Source organism: Mercenaria mercenaria, chromosome 5 (assembly GCF_021730395.1).
Source record: "Mercenaria mercenaria strain notata chromosome 5, MADL_Memer_1, whole genome shotgun sequence".
Lineage (NCBI taxonomy): Eukaryota > Metazoa > Mollusca > Bivalvia > Venerida > Veneridae > Mercenaria > Mercenaria mercenaria.
Genome location: NC_069365.1, coordinates 96,946,271 through 96,973,593, shown reverse-complemented (window position 1 = coordinate 96,973,593; position 27,323 = coordinate 96,946,271). Strand labels below are relative to the sequence as shown.

Sequence of the window (27,323 nt, the reverse complement as noted above, 5' to 3'; positions counted from 1 at the left end):
TCTTGCATTTTTTCTCGGCTCTACAGTTTGAAAACCTCTATCACCAAATATTTTACGCTTCCTAAATGATACCTCGTTACACCTGTAACAGAGCTTGAAGACCTTAAACTACTTCTTGGTGCTTGGTCCGATACTAATTCAGTCAAGTTAGATGGAGTTTGGCCGATTGAAAAATTAAATATGACTATCACTACTGGATGCACATACCATTAAACATGGTTTAAAACCCTGTAAAATTCTATCGAATAAGATGAATTCAGATTTTAAACCTGTTCATTCTAAGTTTGTTTTGTTTCCTCCAGTTATCAATGGTGAATGCACAGCTTTCCAGGTCTGGAATAGCTTGTTTCTTATTTTCAACTGAAATTGTTCGAAAGCGTTTGTTGGTAATATGGTCACCGGAAAAACATACACTTATATTGATTGGGGAAGACGTTAAAGTTCCTGCGTAAGTGAGATAGAGCCAGCTGTGACAGCAGTAACAGCTATAACACACACAAATATATTAAAAACTATTGGGGAGAAACAAAAATACTAGAGATGGTTTCACTTACATCTTCTTCTATGGTAGCATAAGTTGTCTCAGCCAATGTTAGTGAAGGAGCTTCGTTAACATCCAGCACGGACAGGTTGAGATATTTATCCTCTATACCAGGTAAATAGGCATCTCTAACGCTGAATAAAAACTCGTAATGGTTTAGCGTCTCATAGTCAAGTGATTCTTGCAAAGTTAAAACTCAAGCTGAAAATTACATAGAAGAAATATATCAGGTAGATAATGATGATGCACGATTCTCTAGCAAAAAGGACAGCATAGCTTTTACCATCGATATTTTCTTGTAATAATGATATATTATATTCTAGCAAAAAGACTGCCATCGATAATGTTTTCAAATAATAGTGTACGAAATTTTATCAAATGAATGTGATTGATATTTTTACCATCAATATTATCTTGAAATATTGCTGTATAGTTTTCGATTAAAACAATGGATACCTTATCATTGATTTTATCTTGATTTTATGATGTATGCTTTATAGCAAAAAGGATGCATATTACTTGAATATTATTACTTGAAAAATGAATAAATTTCCGTTAATATTACCTTGGATGCTACCGTCTTAATTATTTACAGTATTGTTTAGAGTTATTTAATTAGGACTACACTATAATACTAGAATAATTGTGATAGAAATACAGCTTTCTTATCTTGTATACATTCAAATATCCCTGAAATAATACATTACTATTTGCATCAAGGGCGAATGCTGAACTGGATGTTTTGGGATACACAGTCATGGAGAATGTGTGAACATCCAGTGCGTCCGGATCTTCTACAGTCGCGGTAAACAGCGTGACATCAACGGCAGAATCCTCATCAAAACTTACGCTATAAGGTAGGTTGTTCAGTATTGGGTTTGTTTTGGACGCTACAATATTAAGCAATGCAAAGAAAATAATCTTGTTTTTGTTATATATTACACATGTTTTCTTTTTTCGGTCTACAAAAGCTTGGATGAAATAAAGAAAATGTTTTCATTAATAATAAAATGTCGACTTGATATCTTTATTGATGCGTTTGGTTACATTCATTAATCTTGGTTATTCTTTCTGGTAAAATATCAGTATGACCTGAATAAATACAAGAGCTCAAAATATAGTTCTAGTATAATATAAGGTACATGCATTAAATGACAGGACAGGTGAAGAGAAACATAATTTTGATAACCAATATGACAACAGTCACTGTTTCATACACTGCAAATAAAATGTCTGAAATTCATTGTAATGTTACAATTCAAACTCCAGTACTTACATGAAATATTGACATTGAGGGTTTCACAGACTGTATGATTGTGAGCACTTTCTTCTATACATAATGTCACATTGTACATTTCCCCTTCTTCGTCTGGAATCCTAACATTCCTTCTTAGTGACACAACACCATCTACAGATATATGTTTAACAAGGTAGTAGTGGGTAGTAGTGGGGAGTGCTAAGTTTAAAACATGTTAAAATAGTATTTGCATATTCCAAAATACATAGACAATGGCGAAACGAAAATTGTGCACTTGTATTTATACGTTTGGCTGTACGGTCGGCAAATGGCAAATAGTTTTACAACATGGAACATAACAAGGTCATAACTAAATATTATAGACGGGTTGCTTCTAAAATCCAACAAGTACATTTTAATTACATGAAAATACAGAAAAAGCGAAGGCGATATGGGGGCAAGGGGAGTGTGAAGGAGGGGGTAACGGGTAGATTAAAAGGTCTGATGTTTGGGGGAAAGTGGAGCAAGTATGAATATTCAAAAGTGAAAGTAACCTTACAACGTAAACCACAGTAGCACACACATCCACGTACAAAAGACACACACACACACACACACACACACACACACACACACATACACACGTAAGTCGTAATAACAATGTGGGGTACCGCCTAAGACACACACACACGCACTCACACACAAACAAGCAGGAAAACCAACAGTCGGGCACCGCCTACGGACGACCGGCTGCCAAAATTATGGTGGGCAAGACTTGCTCATAGTAAAAGGAGGGGCGCGGGTGCAAATGCAAGCAAGCGCAAATGCAAGAGCAAATGATGAGAGGAGGCGATAAGGGTAGTGAGGAGAAAGAGGAAAACTTACTGAAAAGTCTTCCTGTAAATTCAACTCACCCTTAGCATAATATGTAATCGATAACATTTCAAATGTTCAACAACATCAAAACAATGACAACATCAACATTTACTTATTTTACGAGTCACAAAAATTCGTTAAAATTTCTCAAATATACAACTAGCTGAAAACGCTGTGAGAGACGAACATGAACAAAAAACAACAAGTTACGTCACTGTCTTACCTCATCGTAAAAGTTTTATATTATATTTACATGATACTTATCAATGTTAAAATGTTTCAAAATGGCGTGTGGTAGTAAAAGTATATGAAATCTTTGTGTGATTTGATTTTTTAAAACAAGAAAACATGAGTCGTATTACAGGCTGAATATTTAGTCCGGGGAACCCATTTATAGCTATTTTATTGTGTTTATAGTGACTGTCATGCTGACATAATTTAGATCATATGGCAAGTTGCGGAAGATCCCAGGTGACCCTCAAGACATTGTCTGAGGCCTTGGCGTGCACCTGGGCAAAAAACGACCTTCCAGTAGCCAGCTGAATTGCTTCCTCACATGATAAATTCTACACCTAAAGTGACGTTTAAACCCGCATCTGTAAGGGGCAATTGATCGCAAGTCAACGACCTTAACCACTCGGCCACAGAGGCCCCTATTACAACTTTAAGGTAAACGTATCAGAAAATCTTTCATTGCCATGTGATCATTAACAATGTAGTGACAACGTGTTCATTGCAAAATGTAAATGTATTTTAAAATATGGATGCATATTTTAATTTAGGTATTTTACAACTTTAAAAGATGACATTGTATCAAAATGTCATGCTCAAACTATCTCAAATAAACATCAGATGACACCAGTTGAGATGTAAATTGTACTTGCCAAATCTCTTCCTAGTAGGTCATACCCAGGACCATCTAAATCTACGTGCTTTGCCTTAAACCACATTTCTTGATTCGTCCCCAGAGGATATTAGACTTTACTGTTATTTTAAAAAAGCATTCCAATGATTTTTTATTTTAATATACAGCATATGATCATTTAAATTTTTATTATTTCGCTAAATTCAGTACCCGCTGAAAATGGCCGAGATATGTATTTTATATTAAGGTTTTAGGGGGTATGAATAACTAAACGTATCGGCACAGAACAAGAAACTACAAACTAAACATAAATACTTAAATAAAATTTGAAAAGTAGCTCCCTCGGAAGCACCGAGAACAAGGCAAACAGTGAAAATCGCAGACTCGGTTTGATTGACTCTGTTCATGAGCAGTAATGGTAAATGCAACACTGCCCATGTCCCCTAGCACCGACTTCAGCAGTATTCAATCTTCAGATCTGAATGAAATGAAATCAATGATCCCGATGGACCAGAAAATATAACAACACTGAGATGAAGTCGGGGCGACTGTTTACGGACGTCACACAACACTTAACACCCGCTGTTGTGAAGTAAATAAGTTGATTAAGACATAGTAAAACATTGATACCTGATAAACACTGTAGAGGGACGAAATTGTTCGTTACACTACACGAATACTTCAGTTGATCACCTTCGTCGTCTGATATTTGTAGAGTAAATATGACGTCACCAGCTCCTACCGTCATCGGATCTACATTGATGACGTCTCCAGCTAGCGTTTTATGAAATGTATCAGAATGTTTGTGAACTTTCTACATTTTGTTTGGTGTACTAAAGAATGCATGGTTTAAAATTTCTGTAAGATTTTCAGAATTGTATATGAATCATATTCCAAACAGATCATTATATTTTCTCCAGAATTATTTTGGACCTTGTGCAAAGACTGTCTAAGAAACAGACAGACCTTTGTAAATGTTTTTATTCTAACAGTACAAACATCGAGATAATATCGATTATTGGATTATATATTTTCCATTTAGATTATCCATTGTTGGTACCTGGTTCTCAAGTATGCTCACCGTAGCAGTAGCTGTGTCAGAGGAACCATAATTATCTTCACAAACAACCACTACTGTATACGTGTCTGCTACGTCATAATCAAATCCTGGTCCCTCTTTGCTCACTAACTCATAAACTGTAAGTGTGTTATAGATCTATAAAATTCATTCATATCTGACTAGTTCAAAATAGATGGAAAATAAAAAATATACGTTTTCGACATACGCACTACCATGGCAGTGTATGCATGTATTTGTACATAATGAAAATAGATCAAGTAAAATAGATAAATATGACATCGAAACCAAAGAAATAAATAATAGAACAGTTTAGTTTAATCATATTTTATTGTAATAATCACACAAGACATTATGGTAAATGCACATCAAGACAATAATTTACTGATACATATGTAAATATATATACAACAGCAAACTATCAATACATCAAGACATATATAATACTATTGTACGTTAAGAAATATTCGGTAACTTTGCAAAGGTGCGAAAATATAAAAGGGTTGAACCACAAGTTTTGCCAACATTAGAAATCGGTCCGTCCTTGGCTTTCAAATTAATGTTTGATTAAACTAAATGGCGGATTTTTGTTTGGACTAGAATGGAAAAAATGTATACGCTTAATGAAAATATAATTTTCAGATATAAATTCAGTGTTTCATTCAAGTCGTTTATGTTTGCATTTTCTACGTGAAAGGCACTACCGCTGATGGATGTATTAGTCTTTATTGCGTATGTTTTATAAAAGCAGTCATCAGGGAATAGATATACTAACCATTCGAACCAGTGTCTGTTTCCACAGCGAAGAATATGTTGTTATTTGCTGGTGTTGATGCGGCGTTGTCTACCTCACAAGTGACCCCGTCGATAGTGTTGTCATCTGATGTTGCTATGGTGACAAGTGTCACAGACGCTTGCTCGTCCTCATGAATATCAACATTAACACTTCCCATGTTGTCGATAGATATATCCTGAAACATAATACAAAAATGGTTTGTCTGTTACATAACGTATCAAATTTAGTGTGTTTTGATATAAATCGATAGACATTGACTTTACATTACAATAAACGTATATATCCGGGTATATTGTTAATCCACCATACCAATAAAGAGAATAAGGAGGACTGTGTTAGGATTTGAGTATTTATCTGTGCACTTTCTGGATACAATAATATTAAATAAAATACGCTAACCGTGATATATATATGCTCAAAAGCACCAGTTGATTGCTTGTTTTGTTTATTGCTTTTCCTACAATGACTGACTGGTTCCGTCGGTGAAATCATGTTTTGGACCACCTTACGTCAGACTGTTTTAACTTATACATAGTTCAAAATTAATCACGATAGATTAATGCTAGTTTTGCAATAATGTTGTACGATTATACATACAAAGTTGGTAAATGTGACTTCAACACTGAGAGCACAAGCTGCGACAGCACAAGCAGCGGTGTCGTAAACATTCGCAACTATAGAGTAAGTGGTTGAGCCAGGAGGACTCCTTGCTTCTAAGGCTGCTGCTGATGTTACACTGCCTACAAAACAGCTACACTGTGGTATAATCATTTTTAAATGGTAATTCAAGGATATGACATTTAGTTTATTAAATGTTGATAATTATGAACTATTACTGATATTAGTTTTAGTTTCTTTTTGGCCTCGACTTGTACACAGACACGTATTAATTATATGAAGTTTTTAGAATACACTGTTCTAATAGCTGCCTTATTTTTGAAAGCATGTAAATTTTTCGTCTTATGTGTTGGATAAGATCAACCCGCTATTACGACCTGTTTACGTTCAGTGTCAAGCGACGCCTTATGCAAACGTTTAACTTTCTATTTTTGTAAATATACCTGTGACCGAATTCACAGAAAACAGATTAGAATATTCGGATATTGTGACGTAAGAGAGTGACGTGTATCCACTTCCGGTTACATCTATTTGGAACAGCTCGGCACCTGTGACAAACTGATCGGTAACTGTCGTTGAGTCATCGCTACATACCGGTGTAGGTCCACAATACTCTGAAATAAATTGTTTAGCGAATATATAAAGGTATAAACAGTGAAAGAAGTAATTGATTTAGCGAATAAAGGTTATAAACGTGAGCGTGATGTGAAAATCGTATACATAGAGTATTTGGACAGCATGATAAAACAGCATGCAATTAACAGCTCAGTCTGGTCAGGAATTCAGCTGTTCGCTTAAAGCCTATTGCAATTAGAGAACTGTTAGAGAAAGAATGGATCCTGACTAGACTGCGCGGATACGCAGCTGGTCTGGATCCATGCTGGTCGCAAACCCACTATGATGGTTTTCACATGGCACGGCTCATATAAAAAATCGCACTGTTATATATGTAAAATCAACACAATGTCATTTCCAAAAGCAAATTTTACTTTTCGCCCTTACGTGAAATAGCAGAATTTAAGCACTTGAAAAATAATGTTACATGAAATAAAGAAAAGTTTGTGTCGTGCTTAGTACTGCCTTTAAAGGGTAGGCTTTTTGTGCTATGACTTCAGACAAGTTCTGGAGTACATTGTTGTACTTATACCTTAGACTGACAGTACTTATATGTTGTACCAAATATAATCTTGTATTTTGTCACTTATATTTTAGTCTTTCTCAGCGGAGAATTATTTTATTTCTACTGATTTGTCTAACTCGTTGAAATTTGTTTTTAATCGGGAAAGTTAGCAGTTGGCATGCTCAAAACGCGTTTACCTTGTCACTAGTTTCCTTGAACATTCAAAGGCGGTGCTGTTATATTTAACTGGTTTTTGTTCGTTTCATATTATATGTTATCTTATTTATATTGTATTGTTTGTCGGTTGTGTTACTTTTCGCAAGTCCCAACCGCCAGAACCGTTACGCTCAACTTCATTTTTAGTGATGCCCCACTGTGTTTCCCCCTTTTATCCAATGTGTCTGGTTCATTTTCTTGTGTTTATCTGTACATGCGCGTCTTTGGCTTTCGGCGCGTCCATGCTTGCACTGATGTGGTTTGTGTTCTTGGGAGATTTTGTTACAGAAGATTTTCCTTTAGAATTTTCACCCTTGTTTTCCCCTTCTTCAAACCTCTATTCCCCTTTTTCTACCCCATATCCATTTTTGTATATTGAAAGTTAGTAAAATGTAATTGTCATTGGACTTTGAAGCACATGTCTGCTATACTTTTTGAGATGTTATTGATGGCTCTTTAATTCCAAGTATATATATATAATTCACCTTACCTCGGATGTCAATATCAAACGAAGAGCAGACTATATTTCTTCTTTCTCGGCCACAAAAGGTAACAGCAAAGGAACTATTAACTAGGTCCCATTGGAATATAGTGGCTGTAACATTAGCCGGATCATCTAAACAATACAAATAATAAAATTAACCATACACTGCTTTAAAAGTAATGAGCCTTATACGGTTTCTTTTATGAAAAGTTTTGAACGTCATATATTGTAATCTTAATTTTAAAACTGGAACGTAAGCTGCAGATATCTTTTGGTGGAAACGATGCAGCAATAAAATACGCTATTTCAAGGTGCAAGTCGATACAGCCCTTTAACCTATGACTGACGTAGAATTTGTTTTGCATCATACAGCATGTGATGAAGTGCTATGTATTCGTATACTGTTTACATTAAAAAGAAAAATAAACGTTTGTTACTATCGTGATAAATAAAATATTTCTATATTTTTTCAGCCATTGTGTTGTGTGTCAGTGACGATTCAGATTACGGCCTCGTCTGAAATATATTCCTTTTATACAATTTTCTTTACGGTACTCACCGTAATAGTTGCCCCGAGTATCAAACGCAAACAAAGAAGGTGTAGACGGTGTAATGGTGAAATTGTAGTCTAATGTTTCACCTTCTGAATCCGAGTAGTAGATGGAAAACACTTTATCTAAATGTGCTATATTGTCAGTGTTTACTGTGATTGTAGCTGAAAAGTAAAGAAACATATCCGATATGGGTTTAAGAGTGCTAAAACCACATTGTTTATTGTATAACTAAGCACAATAACGATTACTGGACTGCTTGAATCAGAAAATGATGTAAAATATCGATGTTAAAGTGTTTTTATCGCGACGACAGATGGTAAAATGACGCCACAAATTACGAGACTCATCCATGGCGGACCAGTAACCGGTTATAGTGCCCGCTTCCGATTTTATATCCCGCTTCCTGTTATCTGGTCTGGTATACAAGACTTTCTGCAATGCAGTTTTGTTACTATTTTAATAAGGAATGTAATAATGTTTGGTATTTGTGAACGCATATGATGTGGGCCATGTAAATAAATTGTATAAAACTTCTGAAATGTGAAATATGTTCTTGAAGTGTGTGGCCGTCAAAGCCATACATGCATATTTTACTTTAAACAGAGCAAATGGGCGTTCCAAGTATGTGGAAGCCGTAGCCTGTTAGACGTGCAATGTCTAGTGCATTACAACTCTAAACATAACATGAATAGCCTTGCAAACACTTCACGTATTTTAGTGCCAATAGGCAACGACGTACTTGGTGTATTTGTGAAAGATGGCGGTTGATTTTCTGTAACTTGCAGAGTGAAGGTTTCCGTGTCACTTGAACCATAAGCGTCACTGCATTGTATGGTGATCGTATATTCGTCATCTAAGTCGTAGTTCAAACATCCAATACCCACAGTACAGAGGAAGGCAGCACCAATGTACCCACAGTCAGGATCCTGGCATACTTTCTTATAAATAAACCATGCTGAAAGAGTTATATAAAGCTCATGTTAAGTGTCTCATTATGTTATGCAACATACGTTTCTGTAACGTTTATTATCATTTCCTATTTAGCCATATAAATCTTTTTAACCATTTTTAGGCTTGCTAGAGTTTGTTATCTGCGAGTCTTTCAACAAGTGTTTTATCACATCACATCAGTAATATATTTCAAAAGTTTTTTTACACGTTTTGACGTTAGTCTAGCAATCAGGTGTTGAACTATAGACCCATCAATAGCATAAACTATTCAACGTAGAGTTATATGGGGAGGAGTTTCATGAAAATTATAGGTTAGATATATGCATGAGTTCTGCGGCGGGAATACTGCGCGACTTTAGGAGCGCAATACCATTCCGTGAAAGAACGGGTACATATTTCTCGATGTAAATCTAATAACTCTTTTATTACATACACATTCTACACTCATAATTATTACATAAATGGTATAAATCTGTTCTTTAGCCTTTGCAAAATTAAAATTAGCGTCGTTCAAGAACATTTAAATGAAAGAAACTAACGTAAAAAGTGACATCACGCACCTTATATGAAATTTAAACGTAAGGTTCTATTGTAGCTAAACAGTGTTTAACAATGAGTTTGTAATAATATTCATCTAATGACCGGCAAGTCATTCAGTAAGGGAAAAAACTCATTTCGTTCTTAACAATGATTTTAGGCAAGTAAATTGAAGTTAAACTACAACATCACAAATTGTTGACAAGTGGTTTATATAAGAAGTTAGGTAATTAATAAAATTATCATTCCTTTAATAGATTTCCATTTGTCTATTGTGAATATTTCGTCATATTCATGCACTGAAGAGCTGTTTTTTCTGTTACTTCTTTGTTTTCTGCGCTTGTAAAACTAGAGATGCTTTTGAGAAAAGCGCATGTCTCCCGCAACTGCCTAATCATCTAAATAGTAAGTCAGTCTTTATATGGTCAAAGGGAAATAACTAACAGGGCCTTTGATTGGTTGAAAAAGTATATGGTATTTCGAGACAAATATTTAAGATGTAAAGTGGTCTCTCATTGGTGAAATATCTGTTGAATATGTTTGAAAACTGTTTTATTTCTTAAATTGAAGTTCTAAGCCATGATTAATGGAGGAAAAAATATTTGAAGTGTATTTTGTTTGAAAATTTTGCTTGTTTTAGTGATTTGGTATTTTCATGAAATGTAAACAAAAATTCACTGCCGGACTGGGGGTTACAGACTTGCGGGTGAAAAAAGTGCACAAAAATGACGGTCAACATGTATATTTCTGGCTGTTTTCTTTTAGGCCTTGAATAGTTCTTTCACCCTGGGTAGGTGGCATCAAAAGTTTAAATGTTAGGAAAGGGCTATAACCCAAAACATTACAATGTAAGTCTGTGGGAAAACTGTTACTTCCCTTTGACCTAAAGAGCACCCTGAATTGCTATATTGCCATGCCATGTGGGTGGCTGTAAACAGAGAAATACACGATGAATGTGTTTTATTTGCATGATAGTGTCTGGTTTAAAACTTTTAAAACATAAAACGTGTCTTCACATAGATTTTTCATGAAAATTTATCATAAAAATGGGATTACTACTGGTTTTGGTGTGACGGAGAGGTACTTTTCTGCCTCAGAAAGCTATATTGCAGCGTATATGCTGTTCTATGCATATTTATATGATTTCGACTGAATTTCAAGCTTATATATGCACAATTGTGAATACAGTAAGCAATAACTGGAACCAGATAGCTCTGTGTAAATCGGAAATCCGAGAAATGAATATTATTTGGCAAAAAGAATAAAGATAGCGTTCTTTTTTATAAAAAAAAGTATATGCCCAGTGAATGTCTGAAATGATACAGCTGGACCTTGATCTTGATCATTCTCATACATTTTGTGTTAATTTGCATAAAATTTAGACAAATCTGTATTTGAAACAGTCGCTGGTGTCAATTTTACTTTATTTTCTGTACTATTTTCGAAAAATGAAAAAAGTATCTCTTTCAAAGGTTTATTTGAACGGTAAATAGGGGGCTTTATAGTTAAAATAACTGCTGATTTATTGAAATATAGTCACGTAATTGCGTTAGCAGATAGCTAATTATGTGAGAAATACGGAATGAACGGTATTTCACCATAAAGGGAAACAATTTATCAATCGCGATTGACAATATATGATAATACTAATCTGAATTACCTCCCTTTAATAGCAAAATACTTATTTTTTGCCTATTTTTATGATGTCCCGTTTATTTTGAGTAACTTAAATGACATTTTTCGTTAGATTGTGTTAACACATTGGCAAAAATGCATGGTGCTTCCCCTGTAATGCATTTTTTCTTTTACAGAAACTGAAAAAGGCATTAAAAATAGTGTTCATTTGAGAATGTTCCTACTTTTATCCTTAATCTTCGGGACTACATGAAGATTTATGTCATTTTTGTTTTTGCCAGTCTGGTAAAACGTAAATATCTAACAGTGACATTACACTTTTAACAAGTTCTGCACGTCATATTTTCTAATACAAGCTGTAGAATGTAGCATCAGCAGTCAAATTCCAACAATTTCTGGACGTCAGGTGCTTATTTTGACTGCTCCCCGGGGTCCGTTTAACGTATATATAGATTTCAATTTATTAATTTTCTTGACTGTACCACTTATTGCTATATATTCGTTCAGTTTTGATTACACTCTTGCATCCTAAAGTTGTCTGATAGGCGCATAAGGTGCAAAATCTATGAAAACACGCGATTTTGGTGGTGGGTGGGGTAAGAAATAGACCCAACGTCGACATAAATATCAGCGTATTCATGAAATATACACGCAAGCAATTAGACGGGACATTTATTAGTACGCATTCCTCATTTGAACCATATGGGTAAAATAATAGGAGTACGGTGACTGAAATATCATGGATTTCTTGATTCAAGTGAAACATTATCTCTATCTCAAAATGCAGGCAGATCCCGCCACCAAAATTTCGTCAGCGATTTTCAGCATATGGGTATCCGAGTAAAAAGGTAATCATATCTCAGTTCGTAAATGTTTATTTTATCATTCTGAGCAATATTTTGTTCATATAAAAAGAAAAAAGTATCTCTTTAGGTCAAAGGGAAATAACTATTTGGAGACAAATATTTAAGATGTAAAGTGGTCTCTCATTGGTGAAATATCTGTTGAATATGTTTGAAAACTGTTTTATTTCTTAAATTGAAGTTCTAAGCCATGATTAATGGAGGAAAAAATATTTGAAGTGTATTTTGTTTGAAAATTTTGCTTGTTTTAGTGATTTGGTATATTCATGAAATGTAAACAAAAATTCACTGCCGGACTGGGGCTTACAGACATGCGGGTGAAAAAAGTGCACAAAAATGACGGTCAACATGTATATTTCTGGCTGTTTTCTTTTAGGCCTTGAATAGTTCTTTCACCCTGGGTAGGTGGCATCAAAAGTTTAAATGTTAGGAAAGGGCTATAACCCAAAACATTACAATGTAAGTCTATGGGAAAACTGTTACTTCCCTTTGACCTATACTGTTTACTTAATCCACATGTGCAAGCGCTTTCCTGATACCAAAAGGACGCCTACTAGTAGTATAGGCGCCGGTTTAGGGGTAAAACTACGCAAGAAATTTGAGTGTTTTCTGTAAATCAAGGGCCATAATTCCGAAGTGCCTAGGCCGATTTGGCTAGTTATCGGACTTGGCCGAGCACTTATTGACAGACACATTTTGTTGAAGTTTGGTGAAGATCGGATGAGAAATGTTTGACTTAGAGTGCGGACAAGCTTTGTGACAGACAGACAGACACACACACACACACACACACACACACACACACTGGAGTAAATCCATATGTCTCCCACACCACTGTGTGGTGGGAGAGATAATTTTCATTAATCTGGTATCTTATGCGTAAAGGCACACATTTTATTTTCTGCGTATGTGATGTTATTTTTGTCTGTTTCTCGTCATACTTTTAAAGATGATCTCTAGTCATTACCAGACAAGGAGACTTACTTTTATTGGCAGAATGTTTATGCTAATATTCTACCTTTTAAAAATTAATAAACTGATTTAACCAATCCTGTTGATTTTCAAAGAACAATTTTGACCCTTAATACGTGTTTGGTCGATATTAATTTTTTGCAGGGGATTACGTTTCATATCGTGCTATTAGGAACGCAGAATGATTGTTTTGAATTAGTACGGAACAGAAATTGGTATAGCGAGTTTGTACTGCTATATATAAAACGATATGCATTACATCATAAAGACCATGTTTATGTGACAGGTCGGACCTAGATATATATGTAGAAGTATATAGTACAGGGACTTCCGCTGGCTCGAAGCTATAGAAGGCGCAAAAATACTACCAGGACGAGCGAACGAAGCTGATCTGTAGATTGTAATTTTTATCATGAATGATGACGTATACCGTATGACTGGAATGACTACCATTAGCTTAGTGCGAATAATTAGATAGCCTGTAATTATTATAAATGCATTCAATGAAATTAGCAAAGTGCATTACTGCAGCTGAAAACTCAAAATAAATACTTACAGTCATAAGAATAGTTTCCGTTGTGGGTAAGTTCAAGAAGAGCTGTGTCCTCATTGGCTGTCACTACACACGTGACATTATCATGATCCGGGTTGTTGTAATCGTACGTAATAATACTGTGTACCAGTCTTCGTGAGTCCGTGTCCTCGTGAATATTGTATGTGGTGGGCAAACTGATGAAACGTATAGCCTACAATGCACAATAAAATGTATTTGTGATACACAAATAAAATGCATTTATGATACAGACATAAAAGCCTTTAACATCAACTTGATATAGAAGATGTAGTCTAGAGTTTAATTGTTTGATGTTTCGGGCGCCTGAGGTTGAGAATTTCAGCCTTGGTGTGGTCACGACGCTGCAGCCTGATGTTTAGGATTTCAGCCTTTGGTGTGGTCACGACACTGCAGCCTGAGGTTGAGGATTTCTGAAGGTCCAGAAAATATAACAACACTGAGATGAAGTCGGGGCGACTTTTTACGGCCGCCACACAGCACTTAACACCCGCTGTTGTGAAGTAAATATAATTTGAAAAGCAGGTCCCTCGGAAGCACCGAGAACAATGCAAACAGTGAAAATTGCAGACTCGGTTTGATTGAGTCTGTTCATGAGTAGTAATGGGAAATGCAACACTGCCCACGCCCCCTAGCACCGGCTTAAGCAGTATTCAATGTTCAAATCTAAATGATTTGAAATCAATGATCCCGAAGGACCAGAAAATATAACAACACTGAGATGAAGTCGGGGCGACTTTACGGCCGCCACACAGCACTTAACACCCGCTGTTGTGAAGTAAATATAATCTGAAAAACAGATCCCTCGGAAACACCAAGAACAATGCAAACAGTGAAAAATGCAAACTCGGTTTGATTGAGTCTGTTCATGAGCAGTAATGGAAAATGCAACACTAACCCTAACCCTAACCCTAACCCACTGCCCACGCCCCCAAGCACCGGCTTAAGCAGTATTCAATCTTCAAATCTAAATGAGTTGAAATCAATGATCCCGAAGGACCAGAAAATATAACAACACTGAGATAAGCCTACCCTTAAATCCATTAAGATTACGTTTTCCAAATAAGGCTGATTTTTCAGTATTGGGCTAGAATTTAAAACTTGCAGTGGACTTGTCAGAGTTTTTTATATCAAAATGCATCAAGCAGCATCAGCTGTACTCGACAATCCGATCTTCACCAAACTCAACAATTTCATATAAACTTTCAAGAAATAAGAAATAGACTTCAAGAAATTTACACTTTTAAATTGATTAATAGCAATATTATCATTCGGACTTAAGTACTTGATCTTCTAAACGAAGATCTGAGAACGACCCATTCACATTCGTCGTCTGTATATTTTGGATTTCCAGTATGTTAATTTTATTTTATCCAATCAGACGACTTGTTCGAATGTCAAAGAGTAAGAAAAATGTACAGTCGATCCAGGGCTCGAACCCGGGACCCCACGCTTACAAAGCAAGTGGCCTACCGACTGAGCTAACCAGCTATCGGATACATTACTACATAAGAATTGTAAATATCAAAAGTCAAGGCTACAGGTAGATTTGCAAGATGTTGCAAGTTAGGCTCTGATTGGCTAGCGAAAGGGTCGTCAGAACAAGGCAATGAATAGGTCGTTCTCAGATCCTATGCGTAGCGTAATAGGAGATGTACTTTTGTCAGATTGCAATATTATCGAATCCCCAACTTCGGAATGATATATACTATGTCTTTAAGGTATATATATGTTAATCAATATCTTACCCAGTTTGTAAAGGAGAACTGCATGGTCATAGTGCACGTGGCGGAATATGAGCACGAATGTCCCGGGTTGCTAACTCTTACAACAAAGGTGTGTGTCGAATGGGGATAGTCTGGCCATACTGTTACGTTCCCAGTTGTAGACAGAACACCTTAATAACAAGGATAAATATGCAGGAATATAAATCCCAGTTACCTTCTGCAATTGCGCAGGCCTTTCTTACATTACGGTAACCGCAAAATGCAAATGCAAATATACAATACACAAACTTCTTTACTTGAATATTCAAGCATCTTTACACGAATTTGCTAGCTTCTTTACTTGAATATACAAGCTTCTTTACAAGTATATACGACCTTTTTTTACTCGAATATACAAGCTTCCTAACACGAATACATAAAAAATTTTAAATTACACAAATAATATATGAGCTTCTTTACACGAATATACAAACGTTTTACTCGAATATGTGAGTTCCTATACACGAACAAAAGACTGTTTATCCTTAAATACGAACTTCCAAACACGAATATACAAACTTCTTTACATGAATGTACGAGCTTCTTTACACGAATATACGAACTCCCTTATATGAATATACAGCTTAATTTCACGAATTTTAATGCCTCTTAACATGAATATACCAGCTTCTTTACACGAATATACGAGCATCTTTAAATGAATATACAAACTTCTTTAAACGTATATACAAACTGCTTTACATGAATATACACACTTCTTAACACGAATATAAGAACTCCATAACACGAATTTTTACACAGAATTCTTTACTCGAGTACATGTATACAAGCTGCTTCTTCACACGAATAATTATATGTGCTATTTTGCACCGATTTCAGCCTGTTTACCTGAAAAATCGAGCTTCTTAACACGAATTTACAAACTTCCTAACGTAATATAGGAACTTCTTTTCACGAATATTTATAAGAGCTACTTTACATAACACACGAACTTCTTTTCACGAATGTACGAGCTTCTTTACACGAATATGTGAATATCTTTAAACGAATATACAGACTCCTCAAACAGATGTACAGCCTTCTTAAAACGAATACACAATCCCATTTACACGAATATACAAAGTTATTTGCAGGATTTACTTGTTCTTTTTCTTTAATATTTATTTTCTATAAGAATCAAGATAATTTTGATGTGCTCATTACCCATGTACATGACATACTTTTAAAAATGTCTAAGAAAAGTCTGGTAAAAAAATCTTCTAGAAAAGGCGGCCATTCTGGATAAGGGGTGCAGATAAATATGTTAATATTTTTCAGTCGGTTTACTTTGAAACTGAATAAATTTTGGTTTTAATCAGAGAATAGATTAAAAAAAGTTATGTAGCTCTTTTTACAATGACGATCCTTGTCGACTGATGGATCAAAATCCGATAATTAGCCGAAATAATGAATATTGTATTAATTTTCATAATTGACGGTAAAGTTTATTAAATGTTTGAATTCAACTTACTTTTGGGTATAGATACTAGAAATATAGAGTTTGTGCAGACTTTCAATATTGACTATTAGTGTGCTGATACTTTAACACAAAATACAAGTTAAAACTGTGTACCTGTCGTTAAGTGTATGGAAGCTTCTGCTAGTGTTGAAGAAACTTTTACAAAATTCAAATTCTGCCATGTGGAACTGATTGCGGTGAAATGAGCCGAAGGGTTAGTATATGTCATGGTAAACAATGTTGCTCCGACTGCAATCTGGTCACTGAAACTGGTGGTGTCTGTCTGATCGTTACAGTTTGGGGTCTGGAAGCACCCGTCTGTAAAAGATTCTTAGTTATTACTATAATATAGTTGTTTTGATATTGTTTTCCTGTTACTGTAGTGCCTGAGTACGGTCTTGGACGGTCTACGGGACGATATCCTCAACCTGTAAGGATATCGAAGTAATTCCCTTTGGATAATATTACGTATATCGTCACAAGTACACATTTTAAACATCACACGTACGTGAAGTTTTTGATTATTGTTCCCAGAAAGTGTTATTATCACAGCTATCTTGTCTGTTTAGACAACCGAGTCTATTATTTCAGAACAATAATTTTACATGTCATACTCCTGCGTGTATGCAGATAATTGCAGGTAAGTTTTTTATCTAAATAAGACAGCTGTTTTATGAATGCATATAATATAAACAAAATGTTTCTATGACTATAACACACCATCCCATTAGTGTAGGATATTAACTTTGTGTCGCGAAATATACACTAGTGTTGCAGCACAAATATTGCGCCGAAGAACGAGCGCATTTTTTTTTAAATACAGAGCAACAAACTTATCTACACATACATGTATTCCGCAGCCTGAATAAATTTGACATCATTTCTGATACACAACAACACACATGAAAAGAACTTCACTTAACCGATATGAAATATTCAGACGTCCAGACGGAAACCTATTTTATAGTTTCCGGGTCATCGGTAATTCAACGAAGTATAAAACCAGTATGTGATAAAAACTATACTCCTAAATATAAGAAAGCTCTTTTCTTGAAGATGTTTCCATTTAATAGTTTTTGTTGTGTAAACTATCAAATGTTTAGTCGTTATATACACAAACATACCAAAGTTTATAGGAAGAGTTCCACAGGACTCCTGCCGGCGACTGTATATGCATATTCCCATACTGTAAGTGTAGTCATACTCTACTGAAGGGTCAGTGGCCACATAAACTTGTCCGTTGGCTGAAAACAACATTATTTTGATATCAATATTTATTTCCTTTCTTGTTTTTGTTGGGTTTTGAGTCTCACACAACACAATGTAGGTCATATACCGACCTGTCCAGCTTGAAAAGTATAATTATCAGGTCAAAGTTATGCAAATTATGGAACTGAAAACGTGTAACAAAGGTTTGCGGTCATTGAACTTAATGGCAGTTAATCTATTGACTGTATCTTTGTCGTTCGTTAAACAATAGTGTTTCATCAAAAAATGGGTTTTACCTGTGTTCAGTTCAAACATGTTGGCTGTATTGAGCAGGTATGTGTTTGAAACAGCAGATGACTTCGTATACTGCACAATGACAGGTCCACTTGATTTACTCGCTGTCGTTAACACAGTGCCAACGTTCATTGAGTTATCCGCATCCACCGAACCTAAACAATATAGAATTATTCATTAGTTGGAATCTTATACATCTCAAGTATGATATCATTAATAATCATATCAATAACTTGTAACTTTGAAGTTTTTCCTTTGATATGTTTAAATTATTGAAATCGAAATACAGCAGCTTTAGGGATAACGTCAGCTGTACAATACCGTATTATCTGTTCTAAATAATGAAATGAAGTGTAACAATATTTTTAGACAAAGGCATACATTTTTTTTTATTTTCTATTGATTACACTATTGACTTAACGCGATGCATTTCAGGCTTGAACTCCGTAAATGTCCTGACTTAACGCGATACAATTCAGGCTTGAACGCTGTAAATTTCCTGACTTAACGCGATACAATTCAGGCTTGAACGCCGTAAATTTCCTGACTTAACGCGATGCATTTTAGGCTTGAACGCCGTAAATTTCCTGACTTAACGCGATGCATTTTAGGCTTGAACGCCGTGCATTTCAGAGCTAGCCAATCATATAAGCACAAACCAGTACTAGTATCTCCAATGAAATACCGCGTGATAGGTCACTATTTTTCCTAACTGTTAAAAGGTACTTTTCAAAACATTTGATGCAGTGAACCAAATTTAAGTATCTCATACACAGACATAAGGAAAATAAATTATTATATACCGGTAAGTCTGTAAGTATCAGATATGTATCTACCAGAGGCCAGAGTTATTCCAATCTGACTAAAGTACTTGATCTTCTGAACGAAGATCTGAGAACGACCCATTCACATTCGTCTTCTGTATATTTTGGATTTCCAGTATTGCTATTTTTATTTTATCCAATCGGACGACTTGTTCGAATGTCAAAGAGTAAGAAAAATGTGCAGTCATTCTAGGGCTCGAACCCGGGACCCCTCGCTTACAAAGCAAGTGGCCTATCGACTGAGCTAGCCGGCTATCTGATACTTTACGACATAAGAATTGTAACTATCAAAAGTCAAGGCTACAGGTAGATTTGCAAGATGTTGTAAGTTAGGCTCTGATTGGCTTGCTAAAGGGTCGTCAGAACGAGGCTATGAATAGGTCGTTCTCAGATCCTATGCGTAGCGTAATAGGAGATATACTTCAGTCAGATTGGAGTTATTCACAATCATGTGTAAACGATTTTTTAAAGAAATTATTTATAGCAAAAGACTGTCTTAACACTTATTTATGCATGATGGGTGGTTATACGTCGGGCGTAATAATTTACAAATTATTTGTACGACGTATTACCGCCCGAGTGCATAATTAGTGTAAAAATTCGGTTTCAATATAAATTACTTCAATTATAATATGCCCTTAATGTAAAACAGTAGATAAAATATAGAAGCGCTCTCTCTTGGTCGCAACAAAAACATGGACGTCACCACACGTTAACGTGACGTCATTCTATCGTAGGGGTATTTTAACAGCGATAAACATATTAGGATTAAGAAATAATTCACAGCAAAAGAGTGCTTTAACACTATTTACGCACGATTGGCGGTTATACGTCGGGCGTAATAATTTCACGAGGGCACAGCCCGAGTGAAATTAAGCGCCCGTGTGAAATTATTTGTATTGTATTACCGCCCGAGTGTATAAATAGTGTTAAAATATGGTTTTGCTATAAATTATTTCGATTCCAATATGCCCTTAGTCTAAAAAAGTAGATAAAATACAGTAGCGCTCTTTCTTGGTCGCAACAAAAACATTGACGTCACCGCACATTAGCGTGGTGTCATTCTAATGTAAGAGTGTTTTAACAGAGAAAAGCGTATTAGAATTCAAAATGAAGGCAATATCTTTATATATCTTTTATGTTTATCTAAAGGATAAGGATAAAGAAATTAATAAGTTAGTTTCATTTCATGTTTTTTTTTAAATTTTATCTCTGCAGTTGCGTCTGCCAACGTCTTTTTGTTCTATCCTCGATTATTGTGGACGGCCTTATCGTCACGTAGCAACGGTTATCATCTACTAGCGCCAAAAAATGCCGCCGCTCAAAACAAATTTATAACGTCGTTGGCAGAAATCATGAACCATAGTAAGTACACAAAAAGTGTCAGAAAACTCACGGTTTTTCCATCTAGAGGTACTATAAATTTTACTTTTTCGCTTGAGAGAAGGTACTCAACGTGAAATTTATAGATTGGGAAGTTACTTTACACTTGCATACTGGTATGGCATCCAACAAAGTAAGGAATTAAAATGACGGTTCTACAAATTAGAAATATTTTATTTTCATCTTCTGCAAAGTTCAACACGATTTCTTGATAATGAAATATTAGAAATACTTCAATTTTGTTAATTGAAAGAAAATTTTTGCTTTTTCAGTTGTCAATACCTGGAAGGCTAATGGTCAATGCTGGTGTTTCTTCAGCCACACTGACAGTCAGGGTAGACGTTCCATCGTCATCATTGTCATAGGAAGTTGTATAACAACGAACAACAATATTGTATGTTGCTGGTCCTGTAAGACATCCGTTAGAAGTGGAACAAGCCGTGCAAGAAGGACAGGCACCACAACTTGTTGCTGAACAAGACGACTTGTATACCGTGTTCCCTTAAAGACAAAATAAACAGCTTCATGTTATAAAACTACAAAATTAATATCACCAAGTCCATTAAACAAAATAGATATTCGTTATTTTGATAAGTACATCAGTGTGTAAAACAAAGAGTTTTCAAAAGCAATCTGTGTAATATATGATGCTTGGTGAAATTCATGGAGAAATCGAGAAAATCTCGTCATAACACAAACGTTCGTCAACATATCAAATAGAAACGGTACATTGTACGTACATCCGACTTACAAAAATGTCGGAACAAGCTGGGTTACCATTTCACAACCTCGCAAACATACTCAATATTTCAAATTCAAATTTTGACACAGCGAAATATGTGCTTTTACAGTACTATACAAAATCTTGTAGATTATCATGATCTTAAATAACAGAAGTGTACTTCAATTCAAAAATTTAATTGCATAATACTTGAAATGGAAATCATTCAAACGAATCAACGATCCTGTCAAAGGGAGTAATTTAAAATATTTTTGTTGTAGTTTTTAACTAAACACTTTGAAATCCAACACCAAACTTTTAATAGACCTTACAATTAACCGAATTAAACTCGTTCTAACAGGGCCATGCATTTTATGTTTGTATCCATTGACGGGATACTAGTTACTAATAAACTTTGATAATGTGGCAGTTGAGTCCAATACGTACAGGGATGTTCAAAGATACTCTGTCATAGATCTATTGCTAAGCAGTTATTGGATTTACCTTTATTGGGAAATAAGCAGTGTCAGTTGTATTGAGGTCAACTGCCACATTATCAAAGTTTATTAGTACTAGGTCAAAGTAACCAGTCAACTGAAACGTGAGGTGTCAATCAATCAGAAAGGCGGTCTTTTCAATGATGTGTCCCTATATTAAGCAAATGTTGTAATTTGTAAATTATGAATAAAATAATTTACATTGACAGTGTTTGTCACACGAAATCCTTTTTTTTTTTGTTGTTGTTGTGGTTGTTGTTTTTTTTTTATTTTAGATATTCTACTGAATTTTAATAAATTGCTTAGTGTTATGATGTACCATCTGTATTTCAATTATATTTCACTCCAACATCATATCTCATTTAAAGATGTCTTCAGAAACAAAAATATTTTTGAGTTGATTACTGACGATGAGGTGTAACACATTTTAATTCGTTTTGGTATGAACTGTTTCAACGAAAGTTCTCTTTTCGCCTGTCTATGATATTAATTATATATACAACTCAAAAGTAAGTGCACTGACTCATTGATAGATAACACTAGAAGACAATGAAAAGTCATTCCTAGTTTATTTCTAAGTTGACTGAGCATATATATTGATTTTTACTAATTATAATGTGTGATCACCTTCCCCGCATCCACATTAATCCAAGTCCACCTTTGCATGTATGTATGTTTGTATATTTGTTCACATGTTATTACAAAATGTATGTAAAAAGTATATAGGTTTCACCGATTTAATTCTTTATATTTAAATTCGCCCTATTCTTTTACATTGAAAAGTGTGACGTTCATTTCGTACGAACAGCAAAAGGAAAGGCGCGAAAGTTACGTCACCGCTGCTTAGTGATAACCGACCACTGTTTTGACGACATCCGCGTATAGTGAGGAAGGACGTTCCTCAGATGACGTCGCAGTTGTTCCGTCTGGTGAACAGAATGACCGGGAAGCTGATTTTAATGTTAAATGCCACAAAATATGTGCAATTTATATCATTTTGTTTAAAAATAGTAAGGAAATTAAATGTAAATATAAGAAATAAAACTATTTGTTCGGTGTTCATGCGAAATGAACGACAGAATAGGGTCGCCAAATTAAGAATGAATCGCTAGCGCGATTCATGGATTTGCCGATCCTATTTTGTCGTTCATTTGGAAAAAATATCATTTCATTTCTTAAGTTGTTTTTTTTCCAAAGTCACCCCCTCCCTTTGTATTAGGAAATTTCGAGGTAAATTGCGGCTTACCTACTATGCTATGTGTCAGTTTAAAACAAACATTTGTATAACTAGAGGTGTACTGGTCAGGAACCCAGGCAATCCTTGCGTGTATCAGTGCTATATACTGGGCACGTTAAAGACCATGCTGTCTATTCGCAACGAGCTAGGCTAAGTTAGCCGGACAAGCCTGTATCTGATTTCTGATCTCTCTGTGGGGGCTTTGTCTCACTCTGTCCCTCTGGTCAGATCGCTCTGTGTCTGTACTAGTGGAGGATGATTTCGCGCCCTGTGTGGCTGCAGTTGCTGTAAAGCGCCTTTGAACGTGTTTATCAAGAAAAGGGCGCTATATAAATCTGGTATAATAATAATAATAATAATAATAATATCCCTGTTCAAAAAGGTTTACTTTTGCACGATTTTGACATTTGTTTTTCCTGGTTTTAAACTATACGTTTTTATCCAATCAATTAATATCTGCGAAAATTGAATCTTACGGATCTTTTAAACCAATCGGAAGCTGCTTTAGAATACAGGTCTACGACTTACTGACATGTGCGGCGGCCCCGATAATATTTAATAAGAGCAAAATCTGTAATATACCATGTGAAACTAGTGCGATTTGGATAATTCTGGTAAAGCCTGGACATTAAAAGCCTGTCAAAATCATAATAAATGTCTATTATTTCATATATATTTAAAGTTGTCTATACTCGCCGTTAGCCATGCTCAAAACCCAAACCCAAGATGTACACCACTAATATTATTGTATTGTGTTCTATATAGTAAATAACAAACAAATTTGATTATATCAAATACATTCAAGTTATGTGTCATACTTATATATTTACATTCGCCCTATTCTTTTCCATTTAAAAGTGTGATGTTCATTTCGTATAAACAGCAAAAGGAAAGGCGCGAAAGTTATGTCACCGCTGCTTAGTGATAACCGACCGCTGTTTTGGCGACGTCCGCGTATAGTCACGGAGAACGTCCCTCAGATGACATCGCATTTGTTCCGTCCGGTGAACAGAATGGTCGGGAAGCTGATTATAATGTTAAATGTCACAAAATATTTGCAATATATGGAGAATATTAGGTTACTGTCTGATAAATTTAAATTTATTAGGCGAGTTGAAGAAAATATATTAGGCGAGGCTCTGCCGAGCCTTATATATTTTCGTAGACGAGCCTAATAAATTTAAATTTATTCAGACAGTAATCTAACATTCTATTTATCCTACCTGTTCAGAAAATTAGGAAAAAGTCGTTGGAAAGAACAACAACGTGCAGACTTGACGTCATATAATATGACGTTTGCTAGTGTAATTCAGTTTGTGGAAAATTGAAAAAATGCAATAACTTTTTTGTTTCTGGATAAAACATTTTGATTTTACCACTTATTTTCTTAGTTAGAACATTTAAATTACAATGATAACAGTTTCAATGAAAAATTCGGAAAAAAATTGTTTTCAAAATTTCCGGCTGAAGCGCTGTAAAAGTGAAAAATAGCAATAACTTTTTTGTTTCAGGATAAAAACCTTTGATTTGACCACTCATTTTACAAGTTCCAATACAATGGTGATGATTTAAATGCAAAATTTTGATAAAATAGGTGATTTCAAAAGTTCCCGCAAAAGAGATATCTTGACACTGACTAGATAAAGCAAAGTTTATTAGGCAGGCCGATATTGCGCTATATCTTGTATGAGGGTAGGATAAATAATATTATCTTCTTACAAATGGAAAGGAAATATAATGTAAATATAAGAAATGAAACTATTGTTTTCGGTGTTCATGCGAAATGAACGACAAAATAGGATTCATGGATTTGCCGATCCTATTCTGTCATTCATTTCGCATTATTATTATTATTATTATTATTATTATTATACCAGATCTATATAGCGCCCTTTTCATGATAAACACGTTCAAAGGCGCTTTACATATAGAAACGCAGCCAAACATGGCGCGAAATTCATCCTCCACAAGTAGACTCAGAGCGATCTGACCAGAGGGACAGAGTGAGATAAAGCCGCCAGAACAGATAGAGAGAACAGATTTAGATACAGGCCTGTCCGGCTATCTTAGCCTAGCTCTTTGCGAATAGACAGTCTGGTTTTTAACTGGCCCGATATATAGCACCGATACATGCGAAGCCGTCTTTCCTGGGAAGAACCAGTACAGGCCTCTTAGTTAGGTGGGAGACACTCGCGAGCATCTCAGAAATTTCCAGTGCCTTGACCGGGATTCGAACCCCGGACCTCTGGCTTCTGGATTGACAATCAAGCGTGTTACCACTAGACCACCGGTCCAACTATGAGCACGCAAGAACACCAAAAAAAATCATTTTATTTCTTCAGTGCATTTTTCGCCGGTTTTATTTATGTATTATATATAACAGGCTGAGTAAAAATAAACACAAAATAATAGAAAAGTAACAATTGAGACAAAACAAGTAATAAAGAAACCTATTGGTCGAATTGATATCCATAACACTAGGACTGGGAAGATTGGGCTAGACCTAACTGTGTTGCCTCTATAAATAAAGTCTTTATTATTATTATTATTATTATTATTATTATTATTACTGGCAATATTTCTGTTTTCCTCATCATTTCTCAAGATCTGTTCGATCTTTAAATCAATTCATTCATAAAAAGGATATATGGGGTTTGACATTTATAACCTTTCACATTATATATTTTATCTGCAATATACTATTGCACACTTAAATTGAAATCATTCAAACGAATCAACGATCCTGTCACGGGGCGTAATTTGAGAAACTTTTTCTGTTTTTAATTATACACTTAGAAATCCGAGAGCAAATTTCCATTAGATATCTTATTAGTAATCTTCTTCGATGGCGGGATAATTGTTTTATTTTTTACTTTGATACTATAAAAGTGCTTATGTGTAATCTATGTTTTGAAAACTTTTTTCATTACACATATTTTACCCGTGCTTATGTGTAATCTATTTTTTGAAACTTAACAAAGATTGTGCCATATCTTTTCTTGTTAATAAGTATGTTTATGTTACGTTGAACATAATTATACATTATGCAATAGTTAAAACAAAACCTGTATAACTTCCCTTGAAAATTTGATCAAATAACTTTGAAGTGAAGATGTTTGGTGAAAATTAGATTATTAGTCTTCAAAAAGGACAGTTGTTCTACTGTTCATTCTTTTATTAAGTATTCTTGATCGTTTACAAATACACTTATTGAATAGTCAAGTACTCAATTAAGAAGACCAAAATTTTCACTTTCGCCGCAACAATCTGTTTAATCTGTCGAATGTCGGAGGTCTGTTATAGTGCCATTTAGAAAATACTGGTGCTGATTGGCATTTTTTAAATGATCATTTGAAACATTTAGAACTGAATAGTTTTACATGCTCAGCTGCACAGTATTTGCATTCTTCCTGGTCAGACACATTGATTTTTTCGTACGATTCCATTGTAAATAAAATTTGTTAAAAGATCTTTTGGTAGCATATAGACTGCAACCAAGCAGAATAATAGCAGACTCGGTTTGATTGAGTCTACACGAGTGGTAATGAGATGTGAAAAATTTCTAACGCCCCCTAGCACTGGCTATGACTATGTCAAATACACACAAAGTGACAAATAACCATTAAAATTCTTACAACTGAACAGTTTGTCAGATACCAAAAATTATAAGTATGTATATATATTTCACCGATCAAATTGTTTGCAATTTTCTACAACTTTACCCCATCCGCTTTGTATCAGGAAATTTATAGGTATATTGCATCTCACCCATTATGCTAATGTGTCAGTTTAAAACAAGCATTTATATAATATTTCTGTTCACAGAAGTTTTATTTTGCATAATTTTGACACTTTTTCATGATTTTAAACAATAAGGTTTTATCCAATCAACTATTATCTGCGAGGATTGAATCTTACGGATTTCCCTATACTTTAAGCTACTTTAGAATACATATCTCCGCCTTACTGCATGTGCATTCACAGAAGTTTTGTTTTGCATGATTTTGACATTTTTTCCT

The 27,323-nt window shown here is 35.0% G+C and overlaps 2 protein-coding genes across 3 annotated transcripts in view; both read right to left on the bottom strand.

The window, feature by feature from the left end:
* LOC123558015 (uncharacterized) overlaps nt 1–689 on the bottom strand; it is a 58,696-nt gene extending 58,007 nt beyond the window's left edge. Inside the window, exon 1 of the mRNA XM_053544797.1 lies at nt 555–689. The gene's annotated coding sequence lies outside the window, so the exon portion shown is untranslated. The remainder of the gene's footprint in view (nt 1–554) is intronic.
* On the bottom strand, nt 604–21,370 carry LOC128557232 (uncharacterized). Of its 2 annotated transcripts, XM_053544399.1 has the most exons (17): nt 21,132–21,370; nt 18,645–18,797; nt 18,264–18,383; nt 17,254–17,457; nt 15,663–15,811; nt 13,900–14,089; nt 9,125–9,340; nt 8,391–8,546; nt 7,838–7,963; nt 6,455–6,625; nt 5,991–6,133; nt 5,373–5,568; nt 4,556–4,716; nt 4,150–4,294; nt 1,818–1,949; nt 1,249–1,431; nt 604–742 (listed from the first exon to the last, which is right to left on the bottom strand). In XM_053544399.1, the coding sequence occupies exons 2-17, from the start codon at nt 18,772–18,774 to the stop codon at nt 738–740; spliced, it is 2,427 nt and encodes an 808-aa protein (XP_053400374.1). In that variant the 5' UTR covers nt 18,775–18,797; nt 21,132–21,370; the 3' UTR covers nt 604–737. The 2 variants fall into 2 exon arrangements, with proteins under 2 accessions (XP_053400374.1, XP_053400375.1); XM_053544400.1 differs by lacking the exons at nt 604–742; nt 1,249–1,431; nt 1,818–1,949 and adding an exon at nt 2,449–3,638.
* Between the last annotated feature and the right edge of the window lie 5,953 nt (nt 21,371–27,323).